This window comes from Thunnus albacares, chromosome 14 (genome assembly GCF_914725855.1).
Source record: "Thunnus albacares chromosome 14, fThuAlb1.1, whole genome shotgun sequence".
Lineage (NCBI taxonomy): Eukaryota > Metazoa > Chordata > Actinopteri > Scombriformes > Scombridae > Thunnus > Thunnus albacares.
Window position 1 is genome coordinate 15,797,819 of NC_058119.1, and position 27,562 is coordinate 15,825,380.

Below are 27,562 nucleotides of genomic sequence, written 5' to 3' on the forward strand. Positions count from 1 at the left end.
CTGTAAGCTGTGCTCTGTGTGCAGGTCTCTGCAGATCTTTGCAGTGGGACAGCAGGCAGAGTGAAACACTTTGATCCATTCAAAGCAACGATCTTGGATTTCTTATTGTTATTAGCAAGAACACACTTGGAGAAAAACAGGAAAAATGCACCTTATGGTGGAATATGTACACAACATATACGTCGACATATGAACTAATCACTCTACCTCTCCTCCAGGTACCATTGTTACCATGGTAACACACAACAGTGACTCTATAGGCTCTGTTGAAGTTCTTCTGTTGCGTCCCTTTGTGAGTAATGTGTAAATAGGCAACTGTTTGCTGACAAATTCACCATAACAACTTTATAAGGTGATCATGTAAGAGTTGTGTTTACAGTTTATTGTTTCTGCTGCGCTCAAGTGGCTAAATAAATTGGTCACTGGTCATGTTTTTTCCCCAAAACTTTAACTTGGATTGATGCTTTTTTTAGCCATGACTATTTATTGTAATCAAGAAAAAATTATGAATTGAAACCAAGTTTTCAGGAGTTTAAAAGCAGCATTTATTGATTGAATTTAAAAAGCAGCATCAAACGCCCATGAAATGTTCACGTTTACTTGATTTGATAATTTTCTGTCAGGAGAGATGAAAGCAACACTGGTCAATAAGAAAGGCTCAATAAATTCACAATTAAATGAAATAAAATTTGTATGGATTGGTAAATATGTTTAAATAAATTCTTGTTTGAGAGGTATAATTCAAATTTGATTAATCAATCGTTTTCTCGATTTAAAAAGCCCTTAAATGTTATTTTCTTGTGTATAGTTCCCTCTGTGAACACTAGGTGTCAGTGTGGCGTCACCCTGCAGCTTTAAATGGGACGGGTTGCATTCATGCACCTTTTCTCACTGTCGCCTCATAAATGTCTGACTGACTGTCTTTCCTGAGACTGGAGCTCATAATACACCCAAAGAAAGTGTAACAATGAACCAGGAACCAGGTATGACGCTGAGCTGTTGGATAAAGACCAGACTACCTGGCTGATTCAGTGTTTGCAAGCTGGTGCTGAACGTCGTGGGAGGGCGGGCCACCTGTGACGGCAAATGAGTGGAGAGAAGCTGCGAGTCAGTCAGTCCCTGCGTGTGTTCGTGTGTGTGTGTGTGTGTGTGTGTGTGTGTGTGTGTGTTTAGTGAGATGAGACAAAACCAATGACAGAACATAATACAATGGATGACGTTATAGGATTCAAGCAACAAGCCAAAACATGCATTTAGGACGTACAGCGGTGAAAGCAGAAAAGAAAAAAATCAAATGGATTTTGAGTGTGTGTAGGCGTGAGTGTGTAGCTAGGTGGTTATAAGCACAAAGAGAAAAAATAAATCAATGAATAAAAAATAAATAAATAAAAATGATGATAATAATAACAACAACAAATAAATAAATAAATAACTTAATTAATAGGAAGCGTGGGTCTGGGGGTTTCCCTTCCTTAGCCGCCTCCAGGCCCTGGGGGGAAAACTGACTGTTGAAGGACGCACCCCGTCGCTCACTCACCCATCATGAGCAACCCCCCAGAACCAATGGGAGAGAGCCTGTTCCTGTGGGGTGTAGGGGAGAGAGATTTTTATTTATTTGTGTGTGTGTGTGTGTGTGTGTGTGTGTGTGTGTGTGTGTGTGTGCGTGCGTGTATGTTTATGTGCGCGCGTGTGTGTTTATGTGTGTGCACGTTACCTCTCGGGAGTGTTTCTGGTATAAACACTGACCTTGTCAGGATAAGTAGTCCTCATGGGAACCACATCCGGTCCGAATGTCATTTCTGAGGTCCTGGTTGGGGTTAGGCATTAATTGGTTAAGATTATGGTTAGGTTGTCCAAAATGAATGAAAGTCTGCTGCACAAACCTCTCTGTCTGTCTGTGTGTGTGTGTGTGTGTGTGTGTGTGTGTGTGTGTGTGTGTGTGTGTGTGTGTGTGTGTGACATGAATATTATTTGGGAGGAGGAGGTTTCTCAGTTGGACTCCTGCTGCTGCTGCTTCTTCTTCTTCTTCTTCTACCTTTTTGGTTTCCTCAACCCCAGAAAGTTGCGGACTTGCTTCCAGAATGAAATCCTGAGTTCTGGGACCTTCTCCTCAGAGACTTCAGACTCCTCTACAAGCTCATTCTCCTCCCTCTCATCCAGGAGCTGAAGGCTGAGTGTGAGCTGTGTGTGATACTGAGCTTTCAGCTCTTCAAACTCTGTCCAAAGAGCCTCCTCCTTCACAGAGGCGACTTGTTGCATGACTGCCATCTCTTGATGAAAGGCTTTCTGCTCAGCCCTCAATTTCTGGATCATAAGCATGTCACTTACATGCCTTTGGCATTCCTCATCATATGCAACTTTGATATTATTCAGTTCTTGGTGAAGAGAGTGTAACTCATTCTGTGTTTCTTTTTCTCTGTTCATGTACATGTTCATGTACATGTCCATGAGATCTTTTTGGTATGACAGCTGTGTATTTGTTTCATGCAACTCTTGGTAAAGTTGGATTCTATAGGCCATCTCTTTATACAATTCATTTTGATGGAGGGTTTTCTGTTTAGCACTCAATTTTTCGATCAGATGCAGGTCACGTTCATGCCTTTGACATTCCTTATATGCAACTTTGATCTCCTCCAGTTCTTGGTAAAGAGAGTATAACTCTTTCCATGTTTCTTCCTCTCTCCTCATGTACATGTCTATGACGCCTTTTTCGTATGCCAACTTGGCATTTTTTTCATCCAACTCTTGGCAAAGTTGGATTCTGTAGGCTGTCTCTTTACGCAACTCTTCTTTGAGCCTCTGAACCTCTTCATGAAGCTCAATGTGGTCCATGTTGTGGACTTGTTCTGTGGTAGTCATTTGGTTTTTCACAATTGAAATCGATCTGTCCAACTTAATGCAGACAGACTTAGTGTCTTTTTCAAATGTCTCAATGCTGGTAGTGTGACATCACAAATAGCAGTGTGACATCACAAATACCAATGATATCATTTCTTTGATGAAGCTTTAGGGTTCAATTCTATTTATCGGATCTTGATTTATCTTGATCTTTAGAACAAAGGTAGATCAAAGGTAAATAGTTCAGTTTCTTCTTCTTTTTTCCTGCATGTTTACATTCAAAATTATAAAGTATGATTCAAATGTAAACTCAAGGGCTGCTACTACTTATCAACATTCAAAACAGGCTTAAAACCCGGGAACTTTGTCTTGCCATATTGTGCACCTATTCAACAATATATGCCAAAAAAATAAAAAATTCTTTGTATTCTTTTATCAAAATCCAATCATGTTTTCTCCCTGTAAAACAAAATATGATGTGTGCTTACGTAGGCTTGAACCAACCCATTTCAACCAATAACCAATCGTGACATCCACCCATCAATCAATCTCCAACTTTTAGTGGCACAGAGCTAAGATTCATTAGGACACGCCCACTTTTCAATGTTCAAATCAAATTCCTCCCAATGTGATGTCCCACCGCTCTATCCTGTTTCACTCAGAAATACAGCATGATACGGAAGTAAGATACTCTGGAAATGCTGTTTCATCTGGACTTTAATGTAAAATAGTACAAAACTAAACAAAATTAGTTTATAAATGACCCAAAGACACTATGTCAAGTAAATATATGTCCACTCTGCCTGCCATAGAACGTGCAACGTAAGTCGAAAAGATTAATATTATCCATCTTCAAATATCTTCAAATGCTGGAGTATAGAGCCAACATAACAAAAATTGTGTCAGTGTCTGAATACATATGGACCTCAATGCATATGTACAAAGAAAGTGCACATTCTCAAATTTTCACACAGGGACAGCACCTTTTGACAATATATTTTGTAATGTTTTGGAGTTTTTCAAGTGTAGATACCACCTTTGATAAACTCACCTGTAGCAGAACTGGAGGTCTGGACAGATGGAGTGGTCTGCTGCTGCATAGAGATAGTTCTCTTCTTCTTCCTCCTGCAGGTCGTACTTCATTGTGTCCAGTACAGACGAGGGAGAATGACCTTTCTCATACAGCTCTGTCAGTGTAATTATGGCGGTAGCTGACACATCCCTTTTGCGCAGAACATCAGCACATGCCAACCGGTGATTGTGCTTGTTCCTCTAGTTCACATGGAGGAAGTAACCCTCTGCCATGTGTGGGTCTCCAGATCTGTGGCAAGTGGAAAAGTACAGTACATTGGAGTAATAAAAGATAAATCGTCCCTCAGCTGTTGCTCTTCATCCTCAGAGCAATGATGATGAGTCTGCAGCTGCTGCTTGAACTCCTCCACCTGCCTCTCCATTTCTTTGGATCTATACACAAATATGTTACATACAGCCTTACACATGCACTATGCAGTATTAAAACACAGGATTTTGACAATTCAGTGCAATGCCACAGACTCTCTTTCATAGCAGCCTACTCAAGAGGAATCTAGAAATCTTAAAAACCTTGTTGTTGCAGTCTGTTGCCCTTTGATGCCCCAGTGGTGAGTGCCCACTGCCCCTCTGGCTCACCATCTGAATGGTCTTTATTGTGCAGCTGTGAGTGGGCCTGATTGGCTTTGTTCAGCTGCTTCTTCAGCCATAATATTCTTTCCAGCGGTGCCCTCACACAGTCCTCTCTCTGCTAGTCATATTCCAGCCACTGCTTGTTCTTCTCCAAGGGCCTCTCCAAGGCCTCAGGGGACTGAATAAAAGAATGAGAGGCACATTACAGAGGCAGACAGACATGCCAGGGGGATGGCTCCAGAGCACACACAAGTAAAAAGCTCCAAATCTTGAAGAGTATCAGGTGCACGGTTGTGGCAAGGATGAAACAAACAAAACACTGACACTTCACAATCTTCTTATTATTTATTGTGGACAGAAATGGAGGTGTTTCAGCCAGAGGCCATTATCAGTGTAATAAAAAAACAGAAGAAATGACAATATATATAAACAAGCGAGGTTCAAACACCAATCAAGGAAGAGAATACATAATTGTATAATAGGATCCATCTGCGAATGAACCACCCTGATGCAGCCTCTTCAAATGAAGGTGTGATCTCAGCAATCAGTGAAAACAATGACTGGTGTTACGAGCCAAAGGGCATTATATACAAAACTTAATGCCCATGACCAGAAAGACAGTTTATAGAGGGCAATACAATCTAGATTAATAAATAGAGATGCTCATAAATGCAAAAACAGTTGTCACAAAACATAATAAAGACATAACCTTCATAATGTGCATATATTCAGTATAACCTTTAGAGAGGAAAATGATAATAAAAGTAATTTATGCTTAAAACGGTCCAAAAAGGCATTAATGACTAATCAATGTTAATATAGAGGGCTCGAAGTACTAAGTAAATAGAGAAATCTCTGAAACAGGATATGTCTATAATGGGGACACATAACATAGAAAAAGAGAAGGATTAAATATTTAGGTATGACTTTGAATTTCAACTTGACTTTTGATAGCCGTATTAAAAAGATGAGTAAAAAATGAAATATAACATGGTTAAATTTAGACATATTAGGAACTCATTAACAATAAAAGCATCAAAAATATTTTTGCATGCTATGATTTTTTTCTCATCGTCATTGTTGTATATCCTGCTGATCCCAGGCCAGTAAGACTGTGCTGAAACCAATTGAAATTCAAAAATCACATTAAAGGCAAGAATCAGACAGAAGAAAATGAATGGACGAAGGTCTCTGGTAGATTGAAGTGTTGCTCAGTTAGAATTACTGGGAGCTATTATAGAGTGTGCGGCTCTTTTGTCTGATTCTTGCCTTAAGTCGGTGTACTAAGACACAATAAACTGCACTGCATTTTCAATTTGAATGTGGTTGGGCTGTTAATGTAAATCTGTAGAATTGAATTGGCACCATTATTATTTTTTTCTTTACTTCACCTGTGATGTTATGTTATCTAGGGTTTTAATGGTGCAAGATGCAAAAGGCAGTATTGCTGACACGGTCGTTTATACCTTATAAGGTATATAGGTGTGCTTGAATATAAAAAAAACTCAGAAAGTTTACTGTAGATTTGCATGTTTTCGACTAATATGAATCTGCTCCACTGGGGGGCGCTGCAGCACAAGAAAAGACCAGAGGACAAACCCCCGCCGATTTGCCTGGATGGTGAATCAACCCACAGTACTGCACAGTGATGAGAAACAAAATGAACTAAAGGTATGAAACATATTATAAAAGGTAATGAGAACAGTAGGCTGTCCTGTACAGGTAACTTGGTGTACCCATGACACCAGTTGACCCGGGCTGGGTGGTACGTTTCATGCCTCTTCATGACTCATGCATAACTGCCCTCCGGTATCCAACCCTCTCTCCTCCTCACATCTGTTCGTTTCAGTTCCCTCTGCCAGGGCTGCGTCTCTTTCTCTCTGCGCAATATGGTCCACTTCTATGAGTAAATTTGGACATCATAAAGATGCTGCGGGTCATTGTTGAGTCCGCTAGTGGGATCCCCAAAAAGAAACTTGGAAACCCTGATCCAATAACTACTATTATCTTCAAAGGTGAGTCATTGACTGCTTTAATTATAGGTGTGTGCTCGGGTAACTGTTTTCTCAGAGAGCTTTTATCAAGCTGTCCATAAAAGTGTAATATTTCCTGTCTTTATAAATATTTACTCACATTACTTATTTTTCCAATGAAATGTAGAAGCAGTTTATGGATTTATTACTTAAGTCAGTGGTTCTCAAACTTTTTCACGTCAAGGATCCCTAAACTGACACGTATGAAACCATGGATCCCCATTTGATAAGATTTTGTCCCAGGGTCCCCCATCTGATAAGATTTTTGCTGTTGGATGTTACAGAAAGTGCATGAAACCTATGGCCAAAATAATTAAACATTATGTCATTGTGTTACTTATGGATGAAATTATAGTGAAAATAAACGATCCCACTTTTTGCTGGGGATGCCCTGCAACCCCCTCTTGGACCCCTGTGTGAACCCACTTTGAACCACTGACTTAAATAAGTTTGCATATTTTGGCAGTGACTCACATAGAAAATGAATATCCTTATAAGGCCAGGAATATCCCTCTGTCTCCGGAGAACAGAAACTGTTTTGGCCACTATTGTCTTATTCTTCATTTTCATACAAAACTAGATTTCCCAGCATACAGTACTGTAAAATGTTATTTCTGTCATTAATTTCATGGAAGAAGCAGATTGGAAACTTGTTTGTGTCCACAGTGTTTCTCCATGACTGTTGACATAATATTGTAACACCAGATCTCTCTTTTTTGTATATTTGAATTTTTGCCAATAAATGTAGTGATTGATTGTTCTTACAGGTGAAAAGAAGAAAACCAAAGCAATTGACAATGAATTGAACCCTGTATGGAATGAAGTAAGTGGCAAATTGACAGTAATATGTGAGAGTTACAGTATGTGAACTTGTTAACTGGGAGATGATAACTCTCCTGAGAGCTGCTATTACCAGGGTTAAAATTGTTTGTAACAGTCTCTCTTTTTTGTAATTACAGGTGCTTGAATTTGACCTGAAAGGTTCTACCTTGGATGCATCCTCATTCATCGATGTGGTGGTGAAAGACTATGAAACAATCGGCAAACACAAGTATGTGAACTTTTCAACATGTTAAAACGTAATTCAATCTTGCGTTGTCCCAAACCGAACAGGAGTGCTACAGGCATTTTTGCCTCTTGGACTGAATGAATACATGACGCTCAGACTAACACAAAGCATGACAAATTACTGCTTATTTAAACATCTTCCTGCCTCTGAGTGGTTTTCACTCAGAGGCAGGAGGAAACCCCCCCCCCCAAAACACCAAACACCCATGTTATGCCAGGTAGTGCAGGTAATGACTGAAAGGGAAACCTCAGCCCTCCTTAAAGGTTTACCTTTTGAGAATGCAGACGTGATTATAATCTGTCTCGCTTCTTAGTATTTGTACCTTGACTGCCGATATTACAACTGCTGTGCTATTTATTCCAACAGTATGGTTGAAAATAGTTATTATGATGTTTTCCTAAGGAGCAGAGTAGCATGCTCTAACTTTACAGAGCTGTATAACCACATGATGCAGTGCCACCGTGTTAAGACTTGCAGTTTTAGTAAAGAAAGGGCTTTGTTTTCCACACAATAGCTCTTTAGCTCTTACCGGGAATGTTGCCTTAAAAGGAAAGAATAGTCAGTTCTTTAAACCTTCCCTTTAAGATAGAGTCAGACTGTTATACTCAACATAAATTTCTCTTGTTTAACTGTTTGTTTGGCACATATGTGCATTTTTTTTATTAACACTGTGAGTCTGAGGCATTTTGTCTTTCTGCCGTGCAGACAAGTTGGTAGATTCAAGTAACAACAACTCCACTGAGTCACTCTAGTGACTGATTGTGTACATTATAAATTATTTTGGAGCAGGCTTAAGAGGTGGGGGTTGGGGTGGAGGGTTGTCTGCCTCAGCCATGAAGCCACGAATGCACTTGGGATATTTTTTTTCCATGATTACTGCCTGACACACATGTGGTGGGGAGTGAGCAACAGAGCTTGCGCTGGCTTGTCATCTGTGATGACTAGCTCAGCCTGTATGCTTTGCAAAATGAACTTTACACACAGCTGATTCTATGGGGAAATGCGCTCAATTGGGAATGCACTAAACACCGAATCTATGATTTAGGAAAATCTATAAAAAGGAATGTGACTCAGAAAGCCTCCCGTCTAATCTGTGGTACCATCAAGATAAGCCATCCCCAGCCAGTCAGTGTTGACTGCTCAGTTTGTCTGGCAATTTTTTTTTTACCCCTTAACCCATAAGAACCCCGACCCATTTCTCCTTAAAGGAAAATTATGGGGAATATAAAACAGACCAAATGGACCACAAGGAACACATTTCTGATTTTTTTTTTTTTGAAATTCTACCTTCAGTGTCAAAGATCTGTAATGTAACATATATGTCATAACGATATTTCCCTAACTTGTTTTATATCAATTTGTTCAAGAAATGTGGTCAGAACAGGTTAAATGTAATACAGGACATCTTATTAAAGCATCAGAATTGTTAAATGGGTTGAAACCTACCTTTAATAGCAAAAACCAAGCTTTTTAAAATTAGCTAGTTCTGTCACATTTGCTGACTAGGCACACTGCCATTTTGGAAGTGATGTCATGGGTACACAGATTCACACATTGTCACATGACTGCACCAGGATGTTCAGTAGATATCACTTAGAGACTTCATGAGTTAAAATCAAGGATAAAGCTGTATAAGGAATTCTCCAGAACATTGAAAGGGTTGGTGACACCTGTGTCACCATGGGTTCTTATGGGTTAAGTTGCTTTGTTTAACTGTAGTGGAAAGTAGTAGAAGAAAATTATTTTTATAGTTATTTATATACAATGGCGCAGCTCTAAATACTTGAAACTAGGGTTCAACGTTTTGTTTGCTAGTATGAGGAGAGTTGTATATACAAATTTTAATATGTATAAACCAATCACTGCATGTGGCCTCTGCAACGGCAGGAACAGTAAATTGCCATACTAGATTTGCTCTCAGTCTGATGCTCCACTGCTGACCCTGCTTTCCAAGCACAGTTTTTAAAGCTCTGTGTAATGATAAAAAATGACACAACTGTTGAGAACAAGAAAGAAGAAAAAGAGAGTCTGAGCAGCAGAATCATGAATCTTTGTCCCTCTTCTCGTGTGCTTACTTAAGACTTCCCTTTGCCTTTAAATTTGTCCACCCTTAAACTGGGCACAGAACGCCCAGCACATGCCTGTGGTGCATGTTAATTGTTTCCATCATTCAGTTTTTCTCATGAACTTTTTCATCATCTTAAGGGCTTGCCTATGTAACCAGCTTGTCACTGAGCAAAGTATACCATTTATTCTCTGGAAAAACACTACTGAGGCTCCCAAATGGCTCTTTTGCAAGAATTAGCCAGGCAAAATGGATGTTTGTCAAAGGGAGAGCTTTTTTTTTAGATATACAGTCCAGACAGTGAGTATTTGAACAGCTACACATCTTTTGTTTTTCAGGCTCTGTGCTTCAGCACATTCAATTGGCAGGCCTCAAGCCTCGGGTTTAATTTGAGTAGGTTTACATCAATATTGAAAGAACTATGTGGGAGATATAGCTCTTTTAACAGATAGTGCCCAAAGTTTCAGGGTTCAAAAGTAATTGGACTCTTGGCTACTAAATGTTTCCTGAACAACCCTTTATGACAGCACAGCAAGTCTTAAATGCTCTCCAGGATGTCGGCATACATGTTTTCTCGGCAAAAACAGGACAGCAGGTTGCAGTACAGATACCTAGAAACTAGTAGAGTTCACAAATGAAACAAAAACCAACCTCTATCAAAATTATGGAAAGAGGAACAGCTCATACCAACTGAAGCATAGCACTTTATCTGTCAAACATGGTGGTGCTTCTGTTATGGTCTGTAATTGCAATTGATCAGTGAATCCAGATTGTGATGGACTTAAACGATTTGAAATTATTTTAGAAAACCTCTTATGTTTTGCAATCTAGGGTTGGTCCGTGATGGTTATTAATAATTTATTAATCATCTGTTTGGTAGCGAAAGAGAAGAAGTGAAATTGGGAAGTGGAAACCATCAGCATACAGTCATAAAACACTGTGTACAATCCCCTAATGTTGCAAAGCATCTTCCTTATACAGAAGTTGCTAGGGTTATTCAGCTTTGCTTCCCTTTCAAACAAAGGTGTGGTTTCTCCCCAGCTGCAAAGATTTCGTCGTTGACATACGTCTGAATACAGACTGAAATGAATTTTCACTAAATAAATAATTCTGCAATTTCTTTTCAGGTTCATAGGCTCAGCAAAGATCTCTCTTAGAGACTTGGCCAGTGGTAACGTGAGGTCCCTCCCATCCAAGAATGTGCCCTTGATTAATGAAAAACAACAGGCCGTTGGGGTGAATACCTTAAATTTATAACATGATTCTAGACAGTTTACATGCACTTTACATTATTTGTACTGTTATTTTTTGAATATCAGCTTCAACTTTGAATCAGTGGAATCTGTAAAGACAACAAGTAACTGAATTTGAATCCCATGACATATCATTTGGTATTAAACATATACATTGGAGCTGATAATGCTAATAGAGAAAATGCGCTTTTTTCAGGCAACCATTGATTTGCTCATTGGGTATGAGCCACCTGCCAGCAGCACTCCAAACTTAAATAATCAACCTGATGGAGACATGTCTCTGATGGATGCTGGTAAGTAGGCAACCGTTCAGTTAAGACACATGATGATAAAATAATGAGAACAGATGGTAATGTTGGAATTTTTAAAATTCCCTCTCAAAAGAACAAAACTAAATGAAAACCACTTCCCTTTACAATAATCCATATATAAGTTCCACAATGATAAAAAAGACACAAAGATGAATATCAATCAAATAAAAAAAAAACACACACACCAAAAAAAAGTAGTTTAATACCATTTTTCCCATGTGCCCTGTCAGCAACTGGATTACGTTTTTCCATGAAATCTGACAGGGGACCCCAAACTTTACAAAATTCACTGGGGGTTTTCCTTAGATCATACATAACTTTTCAATATGGAACACTGCATAACAACAACAAAGCACTGATACAGTTGGAGGATTACTGTCTTCCCAACTGAGTGCAATACACTTATTGACTGCTGCTAACTGTTTTAATATTATTGGTTTCGGGGTATTCTCCTAATAGAAACAAAGAAGGTTCTTTGAGTATTTTAGGTTTCAATCACATTTTGTGTAAAGAAAAACGTGTCTGAAATGTTATGACATTTGCTATCTGTTTATGATGGTAATAAATCAAGCCTGGAAAACAGCACCATGTGTATTTGGAATAATTATTTAAAGAATGTAATTATTGTGATTGTGCTACCACAGGAGGCAATGAGGAGGGGGAGGAGGGGGAGACAGAAGTGGACAGAGGGGGTCAGGGTGGAAGTCCAGGAGCTGCCATCTCACCAAACCAGCCTGGGAAACCTAGCCACAAGCCAATCCGTCTCAGTCGTAAGAGGCATAGAGCTCTGGCCAATAAACCCCAGGACTTCCAGGTATTGTCTGAGTTTTGATTACTCTATTCCTGGGTAATGACAAATGATTAATTTAGGGTTAAATTCTTATTGCTAATTATGAATGACAGCAGGCTTCACTAGTGTAAATATACATTGATGACTGGGCCAGCCATTATAAAGAGAATTATAACATTTATCTGTCATTGCAAACATGTGAACATCCTCTTGGTCTTGCATCAGAGCAAACAATGTCACACATATGATTTTCTTTGGGAACTTGTTCATGTTCCTGTGAAAGGCCCAGAAATGTATCTGCTGTAAGCTGATATTTGTCATGTTTAACTAATCAATGGTGTCTTTTCATAAACGATCCAGATAAACTGCCTCACTGTTTGTTCAGCTGCCTCACTGTCGCTTGCAATGTCCAGATTCGCGTTCGAGTTATCGAGGGTCGACAACTGCCTGGCAACAACGTCAAACCGGTGGTGAAGGTGAATGTTTGTGGACAGACCCACAGGACTAGAATCAGAAGAGGAAATAACCCCTTCTTTGACGAGGTAATGAGTCCATCGCCACAAAAAATACCAGATTTTTTAGACATTCTTTTTTAAAAATGTCTTACTTTTACCTTCTTTGTCTATTTTTAACATCATCTTGTCTTCTTTCTTTGCTGCTTAATCTCCACCAGTTTTAATAACCTGCTGAGGTATTCCTCTCTTTATCGGCAGTGGTGATATGACAGCTTGGAGCATGAAGGCAGCATCTTCAGCTTTCTCCCGTATCTAATTCTTCTCCTATGCATTTTTCTTTGTCTCAGTTTTTGCCAAAGCATAAAAATATCAGCTATTAAATTGTAAGTCCTGTAATGTTTGTCACAATCACTGATAACAAAATGTGTCTTATTCATACAGTGACAAGAGAAATGCTCCTTCATTTTTGACTTCTTTCTGTCCCTCAGATGTTTTTCTACAACGTTAACATGCTCCCCTCAGAGCTGTTTGATGAGAACATTAGTCTTAAGGTGCGTATTGATGCATTTTTTTGCAAAAATAAAAGGACATTGTGTACTTTCTGCATCTGTTGAGACTTAACTGCTTTCTTTTTCTTGACAGGTTTATGACTCCTTCTCCCTCAGAGCTGACAGTCTAATGGGAGAGTTCAAGGTATGGCCATTCAAGTGTTTTTGAAGTACTTATCTCTGCTACATGTATTTTTTTATGTTTGACCCATAGAATATTTATCACTCACTAGCTGGGGCTTTGCAGAATTGTAACTTTTATCACCAGTAGGCTGACAGATTTCAGATTTGTTGCAATAACTTTACATTTTTCTGTTGCTTATCCAGCTGGATGTTGGCTACATCTATGATGAACCTGGTCAGTATATGTAAAATACATACTATATATATATATATATATATATATACTGTATGTAGATGTCTGAATGTGTTAAATACTATACTGTGTCCAGGTCATGCCATAATGAGGAAGTGGCTCCTGCTGAGTGATCCTGATGACTCCAGCTCAGGGGCCCGAGGTTACCTTAAAGTCAGCATATTTGTTGTGGGGACTGGGGATGACCCACCGGTACGAGTGCCTTTACTTACAATCAAAATCCGAAAATTCTCAAATAGATCTGAGTAAAGATCAGTATTGAATAAGTGCATGATCTCCTCCCCTCCCCTCTCCTCTCCTGGATACAGACTGAAAGGAGAGCGATAAGTGAGGAGCAGGACGACATAGAGAGCAACCTTTTGGTGCCAGCTGGTGTCACAATGCGATGGGCCACACTCAGCCTCAAAGTCTACCGTGCAGAGGATATGCCACAAAGTAAGTGACAAATAAATTCCTGCAAAGCTTCCAGTGCCCCGCCCCCCACCCCCTGAGATACCTCTACTTACAAAGTACCTTCTGTTGCAGTGGATGATGCCTTTGTTCAGACAGTGAAACAAGTCTTTGGAGGGGATGGAGATAGGAAAAACTTGGTGGATCCATATTTGGAAGTCAGCTTTGCTGGGAAAAAGGTATTTCATGATTAAGTAAAGGGAAAAAAAGGTTTTTGTTTGTTCTTGATTTATGAATATTGTCAATGTGAAATTTTATGAATCTTTTTTTGTTTGTTTGTTTTAGGTGTGCACTAAAATCATTGAGAAGAATGCTAATCCAGAGTGGAATCAAGTCATCAACCTCCAAGTCAAGGTACAATCTTATGAGCTTGATTCAAATTTCAAAAACACTTTAACCTTCAGCACTAATTACAGTGACACACACCTCTGTCTGCCTCTGTAGTTCCCTTCCATGTGTGAACGCATCAAGTTGACTATGTATGACTGGTAAGAACTAAAATTCATTCATACACAGCTGCACAAGTGACAATTATATCACAACCAATAGTTGACATACCATTTTACTCTTTGGCAGGGATCGTCTAACCAAGGATGATGCCATAGGAACGACTTTTTTAGATCTGAGCAAACTGTCCTCCTCTGGGGGAGAGATTGAAGGTAATGATGTTGCTGTAGTGATGTTTTGATTGTTGTCACTCAGTTTTTTAAATTTGGATGTTACAACATCTACATCTACAACAACAACATCTAATATATCTGTTTTTTTTTTCATTTGAAGCAGACACACGGGCTGAAAATGGCAACATGCTATCTGAATGTACGTAAGAAATTATGATCTGTATATAATCACAGTTTTAATGTTTTACATCAAAAACAGATTGGACTTGGACTATGGACTATCATTACAAGCTACATAGTAGATATTTATATTTATTTTACCATGTAACCTCAAATAACCCCTCTGCTTTTGTTTATGTGTCTACACTCCCATCTTATTATTTTAGCCTTGAGAATGTGCTGATGGGATTTAAAGAGAATGTCTGTGTGTTACAGTGAGCACTGTACCGTCTGAGGTTGGTTTTCTCCCAGCGTTTGGGCCATGCTACGTCAACCTGTATGGCAGCCCAAGAGAATTTACTGGCCTCCCTGACCCATACGAGGATCTCAACTTTGGCAAGGTAACCTAACCTATAAGCTCAGTACGGAGGGTTCAGCAATTGTGGCTTGCTATGTTAATATTTGTGTTGTTCACATCATATTTTGTTTTCATGTGTACATGGTATTGTTGCACTTTGATATATTGCAGGGTGAAGGGGTCGCCTACAGGGGGAGGGTCCTTGTTGAGCTGTCGACTCAGCTGGATGGGAAGGTTGACAATACCGTAGAAGACATCTCCAGTGATGACATCCTGGTGACACAGGTATGCACTGCACCAAATAGACCTTGTATACTTGTCATTATTTTGACTTCTTTTTTAATTTTTGCGATAAAGGGTTTGGAATTTTGAAAGTTGACATATTGCTCAATGAAACTTTTCCTTGACACTGTTATTGTCTTGTAACTTGTACTTGAGAAGATGAGCTCAGTCTCTATCAGAATAGCTGGTCTGAGCTGGTCAGAGAAGATACTTTTAACTGAAAGTGAGAAAGGAAAAGATTTTACTGCCTTGACCTCTAACACTGCCACATCCTTTTGTAATTGAGTACAGAAATACCAGCGAAGGAGGAAGTACTCTCTCTGCGCTGTGTTCCACAGTGCATGCATGCTCCAAGAGCCAGGCGAGCCAATCCAGTTCGAGGTTAGCATTGGTAACTATGGTAACAAGCTGGACTCCACCTGCAAGCCCCTGGCGTCCACCACCCAGTACAGTTTTGCTGTGTTTGATGGTACGAAACTAACAACATAACAAAGTCTTCATTTCATGCTTATTACATGTTATAGTCGAAGGTTTCTCAATTTTTTTAGGCACATTTTTGTTGTCTGACTTACTGTAAAGATCATGGTGGGAGCTCCAAATGAATTATACATATATATTTCTAACCTAAATCTATTTTGATTACAGTAATCAAACTATAAATACTTATATAACTATAAATCAGTCAATGTACTGTTAAAACTCTGTGACACCCCAGTTCTTTGAGGTCAAGAACCACATGGACAGCAACTCTTAGTATGTGGTCAGTTCCACAACTTGTCTTTAAAATGACTGAGTATATTTATTTTGTATCCTACAGGTAATCACTACTATTACCTGCCCTGGGCTGACACGAAGCCTGTAGTTATTCTAACTTCATACTGGGAGGATATCAGCTACCGTCTGGACTTTGTCAACATTCTCCTCTGCATCACTGAGAGACTGGTGAGAATAAGTCACACTAGCACATTGGCACAATGCCTGCCTAAACATTGCACATGTCTTTGCAGGTAGTGCAGAGCTCAATAATTTCCTTTCATCTGTCTTTGTAATTTGTTGTAGGAGTCCCACCTCACCTCTTTAAAAACAGCCATCGTAGCTAAGGTGCCTGAGACACGTTTGGCAGAGATTTGGCTCAAACTTATCAACCACATGATTGAGGATCTTAACAGGTAAGATAGAACCACACAGATCCCTCACTGGACCTTGGAATTATATGTAGTATGTTATGCTATAATGTAAACTATCATTTGAAAACTGAAGTGAGGTTATTCCTGTTAGGTCAAATACATTTGTAGGTGGCTGTCGGGTAGAATTCTGTTATTGTTTGACCTTGTGTTGTTCCCATTCAACGTTACTTTCAGTAACAGTGTTTTGACAGTTTACAGCTTCCAGCGCTGGAGGGCCAGACCAACGTGACTGCACTTGATCTCCAAATAAAAAACTTGCGTGCTGCTGCTCTGGATAGTCTCAGACAGACGGCCAGTCGCATGAAGGAAGAGGCCACAGATGTCAAAGCTACTGTTGGTGACATTGAAGACTGGTTGGACAAAATCAAACAGTTGGCAGTGGAGGTCAGCAAAAAGAAACTATGCAATGGTTGCATGCAGCTCTTCTTTTTACTGTATGGAGCCCAAGTTGCAAAAATATGATATGGCTATAAAAAGATATGACTTCACTATGAAATGTTGTGTCTCCATCAGCCTCAGAACAGCATGCCAGATGTGATCATCTGGATGCTGAGAGGAGAGAAGCGTGTGGCTTTTGCTCGAGTCCCAGCAAACCAGATTCTGTACTCCACCTTCAGTGAACAAGCATGTGGCAAACACTGCGGACAGACTCAGACCATCTTCATGCAGGTATAAGACTAGTCGAAACAATAAGACATTCAAGGCAACAGACATTTGTTTATTATTGCCATTGTTCAGCAGGTCTTACAAACCCGATTTTTAATCATGTATTTCATTATTAAATTTCAGAAAGAGTCTTACTCTCTCATGAATTTTTCTTTGTCAGTACCCAATGGACAAAAACAAAGGTGTGAGGATCCCTGTTCAGCTGCGGGTCAACATGTGGCTCGGTCTCTCTGCCCATGAGAAGAAGTTCAACAGCTTCTCAGAGGGAAACTTCAGTGTATATGCTGAAATGGTACAGTAGCTTGAAAAGACATTAGCTTTCTTAGAATACATATGAATTTTTTGATTGTGGTTTCTGTAACATTTCTTTCTTCTCAGTCTCACTCTTTGCTTTCTCTCTACAGTACGAGAACCAGGCCCAGGTGTTTGGGAAGTGGGGAACCACTGGCCTGGTTGGGCGCCATAAGTTCTCCAATGTGACTGGAAAAGTGAAACTCAAACAAGAACGCTTTCTGCCACCGCGTGGATGGGAATGGGATGACGACTGGTTTGTGGACCCTGAGCGATGGTATGTTTACACGCATGGTTTACTGTGATTCATGGCTTTTATGGTTTCAAGGATAAACATCCTGTTATCACTGTGCAGTTGAACAGGGCTGTTTACAGTTCAGCTTTAACCATCTTAATTGGAAGTAGTCATCAATCACTTCTTCTACCAGCCACTATGACAAGTCATATCACAAACACAATTGCAGGAAATGAAAAGGAATTTTGGCATCCATCAGCATTTTGGCATAAGGAGATCTCCTTCCCTAAGTGCCCCTTACTTCTGCATTGCTTACATTCTCCCACCAAGGTTCATGTAAATAATTTTAGCTCTTCCTGAGCTGTTCCTCTGTTTATCGTATCGTGCATAGCTACTTTCTGAGTCACAAAGTCTCCCATCAACCTTTATGTTATGGTGGTGTTTTCAACAGCCTGTTGACAGAAGCAGATGCGGGCCATACAGAGTTCACAGATGAAGTCTTTCAGAACGAAACACGTTTCCCTGGTGGGGAGTGGAAGCCTGCTGCAGAGCCCTACACAGACGTGGTACAACATACTGTTCTCAAACATACACACACACACACACACACACACACACTCACACACATTCACCTTTTTGGACAATATGTGAAAAATGTGGGTGAAGATAACAGGACAAAAGCCTGTCTCTTCATGTTAGCTTTCAATGTTATCCATTTCTCCTGTGCTATTATGTAGTTAGGACAGGTGGGTTGCTTTGTAGTTGCATTTACTGATTTGATTCAGTCTCATTAGTCTCTGTACGGACACTTCAGGCAGCTGTTTTCAGATAAAAAGCTCTAATAAATTCACTGTCCGCAACCTGCCCAGCACCAAATGGCAAGCAGACAACGTTAGCAATTAATTGATGAGCATTGTGGAGCATTTAGTAATGAAAGAGCTAGATATTACCCTCAGGAGTTGGTGGAGAGTAAAAGAAAAGGAGAGTGAGTATTGGACTTCATCAGAACCCAAAAAAGAGTTAATGCAGCTTTAAGGATTATAATTATTAATAGTAATATGAAAAGTACGAAACTCTTTGCATTGGTGAAGCTGTAATCTGCATTAGTATATATTTATGGGTATATTTAAACAATTAAATGGCGATCAATATTGTGTATGTTAGTATTTATCAACATGGAAACAAACAAAATAAAGAATTTTTAAGCAACAAATGCTACAAATATACAGATATACTGTATATCACCAAAATTAATGAGAGTGTCTTTGTGGTGTAGAATGGAGAAAAGACTCAGAGCCCAGGGGACTTTGAGTGTCCATCTGGATGGGCCTGGGAGGATGACTGGAGTTTTGACAGCAACAGAGCTGTAGATGAGAAAGGTAACATGAACACTTTATTGATACAAAAAAATATGTGATAAAAATCTTTTATTAAAGGTGTTTTCATGGTTGAAATACTGCAATTCTAACCAGGTCAATGTGTCTTTTTGCACTAGGTTGGGAATATGGGGTTACCATTCCTCCGGATGATAAACCCAAATCCTGGGTTGCAGCAGAGAAGATGTACCATATCCATCGCAGGAAGAGGCTCATAAGACCGAGGAAGAAGATATCTGATAAAGTGGCTCCTGTTGAGGTGAGGAAGAAATAGATGAGAATTTGAGTAGATGTTGATTTGAAAGATGTTGGGAGTGCAGTTTCACACTTTTGTCTTGTCTTCATTTCTTCCACAGAGGCGAGAACCAGGGGAAGGCTGGGAATACGCTTCCCTGATTGGCTGGAAGTTCCACAGGAAGGAACGCACCTCTGACACATTCCGCCGCCGCCGCTGGAGAAGAAAGATGGTTCCATCAGACTGCATCGGGGCCTCAGCCATCTTCAGACTGGAGGGGGCATTAGTGAGTCTGACTTAAATTCCCTGAGTACTTTTGCTAAATAAATGGTGTATTACTAAATGTCCCCCCATGAGGCAGTTGCCATGGAAACAGGAGTTACTTCATGCCATCTGAGTCATATCCTCTCATTATTCTCCTGCATGTGCCTGTTCCTGTCAGGTCTTGGCAAATAACTCAGGAAGTTTATTTTAGTTCTGCATTCTTTTCTTCAAATTTTCTTCAGTTTTGCTCCGATGTTTGCTGTGAAGCACCCCTTTAAGCACCTCACCCTATGTTATGTCAACAGGGGGTTGATGTGGACGAGAAAGCCAGTAAAACAGATACGGCCAAGCGATTTGGTGCCAACACACCCACTGTTTCCTGCCACTTTAACCGTAAGTATTTGGGTTAGATAAGGTCACTGATGCTGATTAAAGCCTTGGTGGTTCTTTTATCACTACTTCCTGACTAGTCCCAATGAAAGATAACATTGAATCAAGAAGTCAGTAAAATCAGAATAAATTTGTGCACATGCCTAATCAGTGGGATTGTGATCAGTGGGTTCTGTGAGATTACATTGTTCTAAGTGGTGATGAATTTCCAAATGCTGATAAACATGATCCATCCCTTCAGGGTCTTACATTTACCATCTGAGAGTGTACGTGTATCAGGGGAGGAATCTCTGTGCCATGGACAAAGACAGCTTCTCAGGTAAAAATAAAGCAGAGAACCTGCGTCTGGGAATAACCAGAGAAAATAAAACCCTGATCAAGAGGAATAAATGAAATCAACTGGTGATGTACAACTTTGCAAGTAAAAATCACCAAAATTCACACATCCTGTCTCACATTTCAATCACAATAATATCTTGGTCGTCTCCAGATCCTTATGCCCATGTGTCCTTCCTGCACCTGAGTAAGACCACGGAAATCATAAGGGCCACTCTGAACCCCACGTGGGATCAGACTCTAATCTTTGAGGACATTGAAATCTATGGAGACCCGCAAACCATTGCCCGCAACCCACCTGATGTAGTTTTGGAGCTGTATGACAGCGATCAAGTGGTGCGTAATAGACTTAAACTGATATATTTCTATCAAATTATATATCTATTAATCAGATCAAACAGAGACATACATAATTATACCCTATAAATACAACTGAAGTTCATGGTAGATATTGAAGTCTTTGTGTGCTGCTGTATTTTATTCACTAGGGTAAAGATGAGCCCATGGGTCGCTGTACATGCCCCCCAGTAGTGAAACTGAACCCCAGTGTGGCTGTCAGCCCAAGGCTGCTGTGGTTCCCAGTCACCAAAAAGGGACGCAATGCTGGAGAAGTACTGCTGGCTGCTGAGCTTCTACTGAAGGACAAGGTAAAGAAGACATTAAAGAAAGTAAATTGTACTGCAATTTAACTTTGTGAAACTATAGATGCTGAACTAGAGATGATGCTGTGCTTTGCCCTCCAGGTGAATGAGGGAGATCTGCCCCTGGTCCCTCCTCGGCGGGGGGAGAATCTCTACATGGTTCCCCAGGGAATCAGGCCTGTAGTGCAGCTCACTGCGATTGAGGTACAGCATCAAACCATCTAGCTTGTCTGACAGCCGCTATAAATTACCTTCACACACAATACATGATCAGGCAAGACCAGCCCAACCCTAAGATTTCTGTTGCATTTCTCATGTGTAACTCCCTTCCTCCCTTTCACTCATTTCCTATCACCGTGTTAGTCTTGCAATCTGCCCAGTCTGGTTTTTGTGTGTTTATGTGTTTTATTTGATCTCAGGTCTTGACTTGGGGCTTGAGGAACATGAAGACCTACCAGTTGGCCACAGTTTCCTCTCCCAGTTTGATAGTGGAATGTGGTGGTGAGATTGTTCAAACAGCTGTCATCAAGAACTTCAAAAAGAACCCCAACTTCCCAGGATCTGTGCTGCAACTCAAAGTGGTATTAACCCTCAAACCTCCTAGTCCTACTCCAAATATTCATACACAGTGCTTCATTTGCCAATTTTAAATATTTTTTGCATGGCCTTTTCTAAACTTTTTTCCTAGCTTCTTCCCAAAGAGGAGATGTACACCCCTCCCATCGTCCTGAAGGTAATCGACCACCGACCTTTCGGTAGGAAACCTGTAGTAGGTCAGTGCACCATTGACTGCCTGGAGGAGTTCCGTTGTGACCCGTATCGCATTAACAGTGAAGTCTGCATGTCTGCTAGAGGTATGCACATACATGCATGGACTCACACACATACACACACAGCTACATATAGCACAGTAGAGATTTATGATATCCTATTTTCATTAACTTTATAGTGGCAATGATAGCAGCTGCACAGGGAGATGTTGTCATAGACATTGAGGGGAGACCAATCATGACAACTGAGGTAAATAATAATGCACTCACAAAAGTAGGGAGACAATATATCCCGTCTGCTTCTTTTTATTGATAAGTATTCTTTGTTTGCTTCCCACTTTGCAGGCTCGAGCTGAAAAGGTGAGATTTTCTCTTTTCACAGATACGCTACTGATAAATAGCATCTCTAAAAATAATAACTTTACTGTTACTTTCCATCATGTAGGAAGAGGAGGCAGTAGACTGGTGGAGTAAGTTCTATGCCTCTGTTGGACAGCAGGAGAAGTGTGGGCCTTACCTGAAAAAGGGATATGACACATTACAGGTTAGAACATGTCATCAGACATTGTGAAAAAACAAGAAGTGATTCAATCTGTGCTTGTGTTTACAAGATACAGCCAGTGAGCTGTGTCAGACAGGGTTTTGACCAGATATTCCCAGTTTTAGTCTGTTTTGTAGATAGAACTGTTGTATATATCCAAAACAATATTTTTTTTCCTCAGATACTGACATGAGCAGTAAGACAAATGTGGGGGTTATTTGAAAATATGAGGCAGAAGTACAGTTAGATTCAAATCTCACAATGAAGTTTGACTGTGCCTTGTGCAGCAGATAGTGCAATGGTGCAATAGACGTAATTTGTGTTTTTTGATCTGTGACCTGGTTGTAGAGGAAACTGAAATATGGCATGTGGCTTCGTGACTTTATATGTGTCATTTGTATCTGTTTTACTATGTTGTGTGGTTTTCAGGTATTTAACAGTGAACTAGAAGAGGTTGAGCAATTCCAGGGTCTCACTGATTTCTGCAGCACTTTCAAACTCCAGCGAGGAAAGACTGAAGATGAGGAAGATGATCCCTCGGTGGTGGGAGAGTTCAAGGTAAAGAGGCCAAACACTGAGAAAGTATCACACAGCCTCCCAGTGTACCTGAACTGTTGTAATGTGAGCAATGACTGCTTCTGCTATTGCACAGCTATTTTTCCTAGCCTTCGTCTGCCCCCTGGTGGATAATTTAAGAATTTTAGTTAAAGTCAATGAATGGTTTTGGCAGCTGTGAAATGGTACAGAATTTGCTGTAACCCTTGAGATATTGACATAATGTATATAGCCTGCAGATTGCTTATTTAAAGTAATCAAAGGCAGCAAAATTGTTGCTGCCAAGCTAAGTTGTATTCTTGGGGATAGGAATAAAGCCATGATCAACTGTGGCTGTTTTATCATTATATTTTGGTTTTTTTAGGTTTTACTCCTTATAAATACTGTATATGTTTTATGTTTGTCTTTACAAGTCTTAAATTGTGTCATTGGTACATTAAAGACTATTTTGAATGGTTAATGATGTTGCATTTTAATGTGGATATGGAGGCACAATATCAGTAAATTGATATTTAGGATGCATACTTTAAGGAGGCATGGGAAAATTAGTAGAATAACATATTTATGTCTAGAATAAAATGATCCAGTGCTTATTTATGTATTGGACAGTCCAGCAGCTTCTTTCATTTTGACAGGTTATTCCTTAGGTGGTGGTTAAAGTTGCCCATTTATCATCTCCGACTCTACAATCTATTTTTACCTTGGAAGGAACATGGATAGGTTCCTGTGAGAGTGTAAAAGCTTAAAGCCTGAAATCATTCTACCCCCCCAAAAAAGATGAGGTGTTATATAAGTTATGGTGCTGTCCTCTTTGGTGGTATACAGGGCTCGTTCAAGATTTACCCACTGCCTGATGACCCAGGGGTGCCAGCTCCACCCCGCCAGTTCAGAGAGCTTCCTGAGAGCGGACCTCAGGAGTGTCTGGTCAGACTTTATGTGGTGCGCTGTATTGACCTGCAGCCTAAGGATACAAATGGCATGGTGAGTTTTATATTAAGCTTAAAGATTTGAATCACAACTATGCCCTAGATTTGTATTAATATATACTATATGTTTAGTGAAAAAGATGCTTGAAGCTACTGTAGCTAAGATAACATTTTTTTGCATTCTTGTTTCAGTGTGACCCATACATTAAGATTACATTGGGAAGGAAAACAGTGGATGACAGAGATAACTACAAACCAAACACTCTCCATCCAGAGTTTGGGAGGTGAGACACTGATATGTCCTGCTCTCAGAACTTTTTAAAAATTTTTTGAAGGAGCAACAAATACATAATATGATGTCCTCCAATTTTGTCCAGGATGTTTGAGCTGTCCTGCTTCCTGCCTCAAGACAAGGATCTGAAGATTTCTGTGTATGACTATGACTTACTGAGCAGAGATGAAAAAGTCGGTGAGACAATCATCGATTTGGAGAACAGACTTCTGTCCCGTTTCAGGTCCTGCTGCGGACTGCCGCAAACGTACTGCGTGTGAGTATGTGCTCTTTTGTGAAGTATGACTACAAATACCACATCTACAGTACAGCTGACACATCCTACCTTACCTGTCTTCTGTGATTAAAGTCAAATGAGATGTACAAGGTTCTATTGGTGCCATTTTCTTGCAGCTCAGGGATTAATCAATGGAGAGACCAGCTGATGCCCTCTCAAATCCTCCAGAATATGGCCAGGGTGAGAGGTATCCCTCCTCCACGCATAGAAGGAGACGGCAGCTCACTGTCTTTCTCAGGAAAACAATACAACTTGCAAGATTTTGGTACTGCTTGTTACTACTTATTATTAGTCAGTTTATTGCTTCTATTATCACATTTGCTGTGTCGTTGATATTAACATAAAGTGATATAATGTCCTTTCATCATTATCTTTTGTGGTCTGCTGTGCCACTTGCAGAGGCAAACACTGTGATCCACTCACACTTGGGCCCAGCCAGAGAGAGACTGGCCCTGCATGTCCTCAGAAACCAGGGCTTGGTACCAGAGCATGTTGAGACCAGAACCCTGCAAAGCTCCCACCAACCCAACTTGTCCCAGGTTAAAACAACAGCACTAAAACTTCATCTTGTAGCAGAGACACAAATATAGAGCTCTGTAAAATAAATATATGAATGTCACTGTATGATAGTTTTGTTTAAATGAGGCATCCTTTTTTCTGCAAACGCAGGGACGAATTCAAATGTGGGTGGACATCTTCCCCAAGAATCTTGGTATGCCAGGGCCTCCATGTGTTATCACCCCACGCAAAGCCAAGAAGTAAGAAACGCTTGACAAAATAATAAGATTTTAATGCAACGATTGAAGGATGAAATATAATGATATCTTTGAAACAGGTACTTCTTGCGAGCCATTGTTTGGAACACAACTGATGTCATTTTGGACGAAACAAGCATCACTGGAGAAAACATGAGTGACATCTATGTCAAAGGGTGCAGTTACTTTTGCATTTACTTTCATTATTACACTGTACCACTATACTGTATGTTTTACTTAAATATGCATTTTTACTTATTTGTACCATGTATCTTAGGTGGATGCCAGGTATGGAGGAGGACAAGCAGAAAACTGATGTTCATTACAGGTCCCTGGACGGTGATGGAAATTTCAACTGGAGGTTCATCTTTGGGTTTGACTACTTGCCTGCAGAACAGCTGTGTGTTGTCTCAAGGAAAGTGAGTGAAATCATGGAGCAGGAACAAAACATTGAGTGATTGTTGTTTATAACCATATCATTTTTGTTGTGATAGTATGATTGCAAACTTTCTGTCTGTTTATAGGAACACTTTTGGAATCTGGACAAAACTGAATTTCGGATTCCTCCCAAGTTGATCGTCCAGATATGGGACAATGACAAATTCTCGCTGGATGACTACTTAGGTGAAACAGCATTGTTGTTATCCCCCAATTAATGCCACGAGCATGCAAAGGGAAAGCCTTGAAAGACTGAGAACTATAACAATGTGCATTTTATCTACATTGTGCAGAGTCAAATACTCATTTTCTATCGATATCTCTGTGACAGGCTCAGTCGAGCTGGACCTTCTCAATCTGATCCCTCCTGCTAAGACCCCAGAAAAGTGCAACCTGAAGATGTTGCCAGGAATGGCAGGCTCAGTCTCCTCCAAGAAACCACAGCCCAACTCCCTCTTCTCCCAGAAGTCTGTACGAGGCTGGTGGCCATGTGCAATCGAGCAGGATGGGAAACACGTGCTTGGTGTATGTTAATGTCCACAGCACAGATCCTAGTTATATTTTCCTAGTCCCTGTTTATGACTGTGTTTCAATATTTCACAGGGGAAAGTAGAGATGACCCTGGAAATAGTGGAGGAGAAGGAGATGGAAGAGAGACCAGCTGGGAAAGGCAGAGATGAGCCCAACATGAATCCCAGACTGGAGCCACCAAAGTAAAAAATCTGGCTTCTTAAAACACAGTTGTGAATTGTTTTTCATGAATTTTCATTGTGTGAAAATGTCTGTATGTCTCCATTCAACAGCCGTCCTGACACATCATTCTTCTGGTTTACAAACCCTTGCAAGACCATGAAGTTCATAGTTTGGCGCAGATTCAAATGGATTTTCATCGGGGTGATTATTCTTCTGCTGGTCCTCTTGTTCCTTGGGATCCTGCTCTACTCTCTACCTGTAAGATCACTCAGTTTTCTTGATTTCTTGCTTGAAAAACTACATTTTTTAATCACACAAACAGTTTTTCTCAGTTTATTATAGTCTGAGTGAATTTTAATGTCCATTCTGTATCCACAGAACTACATCTCAATGAAGATTGTGAAGCCTTTCTCCTAAGGAGCAGTGCAGAGAAGCTGTCTGTCCTCCTGCTGCAGAACCCACAGTCCTATTTACTGTTACTGTTACTCAGAAATATGCAATAACTTTCCCTACTGATGCTATAGCAGACTGACACTCAGCATTTTCCTATCACGTTATCAGAGCTGTTTTTAATTTCTGCACTGCCAGAAATTCTTGTATCTCTTGTATAGCAAAAACTTTGTCATATGTTCAAATTTAGAAAAATGTCGAGAATCTCATATTTTAATAAAATGTGTTGTTATATTTTGCATGTGTGAATTCTGTGCTAATGTTTGGTAAGCTATTGACAGAAAAAAATGTTTCACCAACATTTAGTTAGCAGTATCAAAACAAAAAAGTACTTTTTATGTCCATTTTAGTTGCCTAAACATGTACGTGCTATGTGAAGTTTGTGGTTAACTACACTTATACTTGTACATGTATATAGAAAATCATATAATAATTTAAGGCTCCCCTTCAATCAAAAATGTACTTTGCCTCTTGTTCCTTCAGTTGAATGTTTGAGCTTCACTGTGCAGAAAGATGCATGTGCAGAGTTTGAAATTAGAAGGCTGTTTCACATTCATCTGCCGAAAGTGGAAAGTTTCTGTGCTCATTGAAAATCCATTTTTATGGGGTGGGTGTAAGAGCATGATTTGTGACATCACAAATAGTTTGTAAGCCAATTCTGTTCCAATATTCAACAACTGTGATGTGGAAACTTGAAGCCTCCAATGCACAAACACAGAATTGACTTTACAGCGAAGTAGAAGTAGGTGACATCTTGTGTCCAGCAGGAAAACTTTTGAGGTTAAGTATTTTTTGCATATTTTTAAATTCTGAAATTTTTAATAAGGGAGAGGGAACAGATGTCATTTTAAGGATTTCATCAAGATAATTTAACTTTTTTTGTGAAAAAACTATATCAGACACAAAGTAGAGTATTTTACATACATCTTAAAATATGTCCGGAGGGGATCTTTAAGTTAAAAAAAAAAAGTAAAG

The 27,562-nt window shown here is 39.9% G+C and overlaps 1 protein-coding gene across 2 annotated transcripts; it reads left to right on the top strand.

The window, feature by feature from the left end:
- Window positions 1-3,706: 3,706 nt before the first annotated feature.
- Window positions 3,707-26,826, top strand: myofl (myoferlin like). 2 transcript variants are annotated; one of them, XM_044373215.1, is made up of 55 exons: window positions 3,707-6,171; window positions 6,350-6,515; window positions 7,301-7,356; window positions 7,493-7,584; window positions 10,795-10,903; window positions 11,117-11,213; window positions 11,876-12,045; window positions 12,435-12,563; window positions 12,965-13,027; window positions 13,119-13,169; window positions 13,352-13,382; window positions 13,477-13,592; window positions 13,709-13,835; window positions 13,926-14,029; window positions 14,136-14,204; window positions 14,295-14,338; window positions 14,427-14,509; window positions 14,631-14,669; window positions 14,906-15,030; window positions 15,159-15,272; window positions 15,561-15,738; window positions 16,087-16,211; window positions 16,329-16,438; window positions 16,648-16,840; window positions 16,970-17,125; window positions 17,283-17,414; window positions 17,527-17,690; window positions 18,100-18,214; window positions 18,925-19,027; window positions 19,144-19,283; window positions 19,381-19,545; window positions 19,829-19,916; window positions 20,155-20,232; window positions 20,404-20,585; window positions 20,738-20,896; window positions 20,993-21,094; window positions 21,310-21,471; window positions 21,579-21,744; window positions 21,840-21,910; window positions 22,006-22,020; window positions 22,106-22,204; window positions 22,631-22,759; window positions 23,582-23,737; window positions 23,875-23,966; window positions 24,060-24,230; window positions 24,368-24,516; window positions 24,651-24,790; window positions 24,921-25,009; window positions 25,087-25,182; window positions 25,284-25,425; window positions 25,531-25,630; window positions 25,776-25,969; window positions 26,048-26,157; window positions 26,248-26,395; window positions 26,516-26,826. In XM_044373215.1, the coding sequence occupies exons 2-55, from the start codon at window positions 6,428-6,430 to the stop codon at window positions 26,552-26,554; spliced, it is 6,165 nt and encodes a 2,054-aa protein (XP_044229150.1). In that variant the 5' UTR covers window positions 3,707-6,171; window positions 6,350-6,427; the 3' UTR covers window positions 26,555-26,826. The 2 variants fall into 2 exon arrangements, with proteins under 2 accessions (XP_044229150.1, XP_044229151.1); XM_044373216.1 differs by having other exon boundaries at window positions 14,634-14,669.
- The last annotated feature ends 736 nt before the right edge of the window (window positions 26,827-27,562 follow it).

Coding starts and splice junctions, on each gene's coding strand:
- myofl (XM_044373215.1), top strand. CDS start 6,428: ATGCTGCGGGTCATTGTTGAGTCCGCTAGTGGGATCCCCAAAAAGAAA. Junction 21,745..21,839: donor AGTCTGCATGTCTGCTAGAG/GTATGCACATAC, acceptor TTAACTTTATAG/TGGCAATGATAGCAGCTGCA. Junction 24,791..24,920: donor ACCAACCCAACTTGTCCCAG/GTTAAAACAACA, acceptor CTGCAAACGCAG/GGACGAATTCAAATGTGGGT.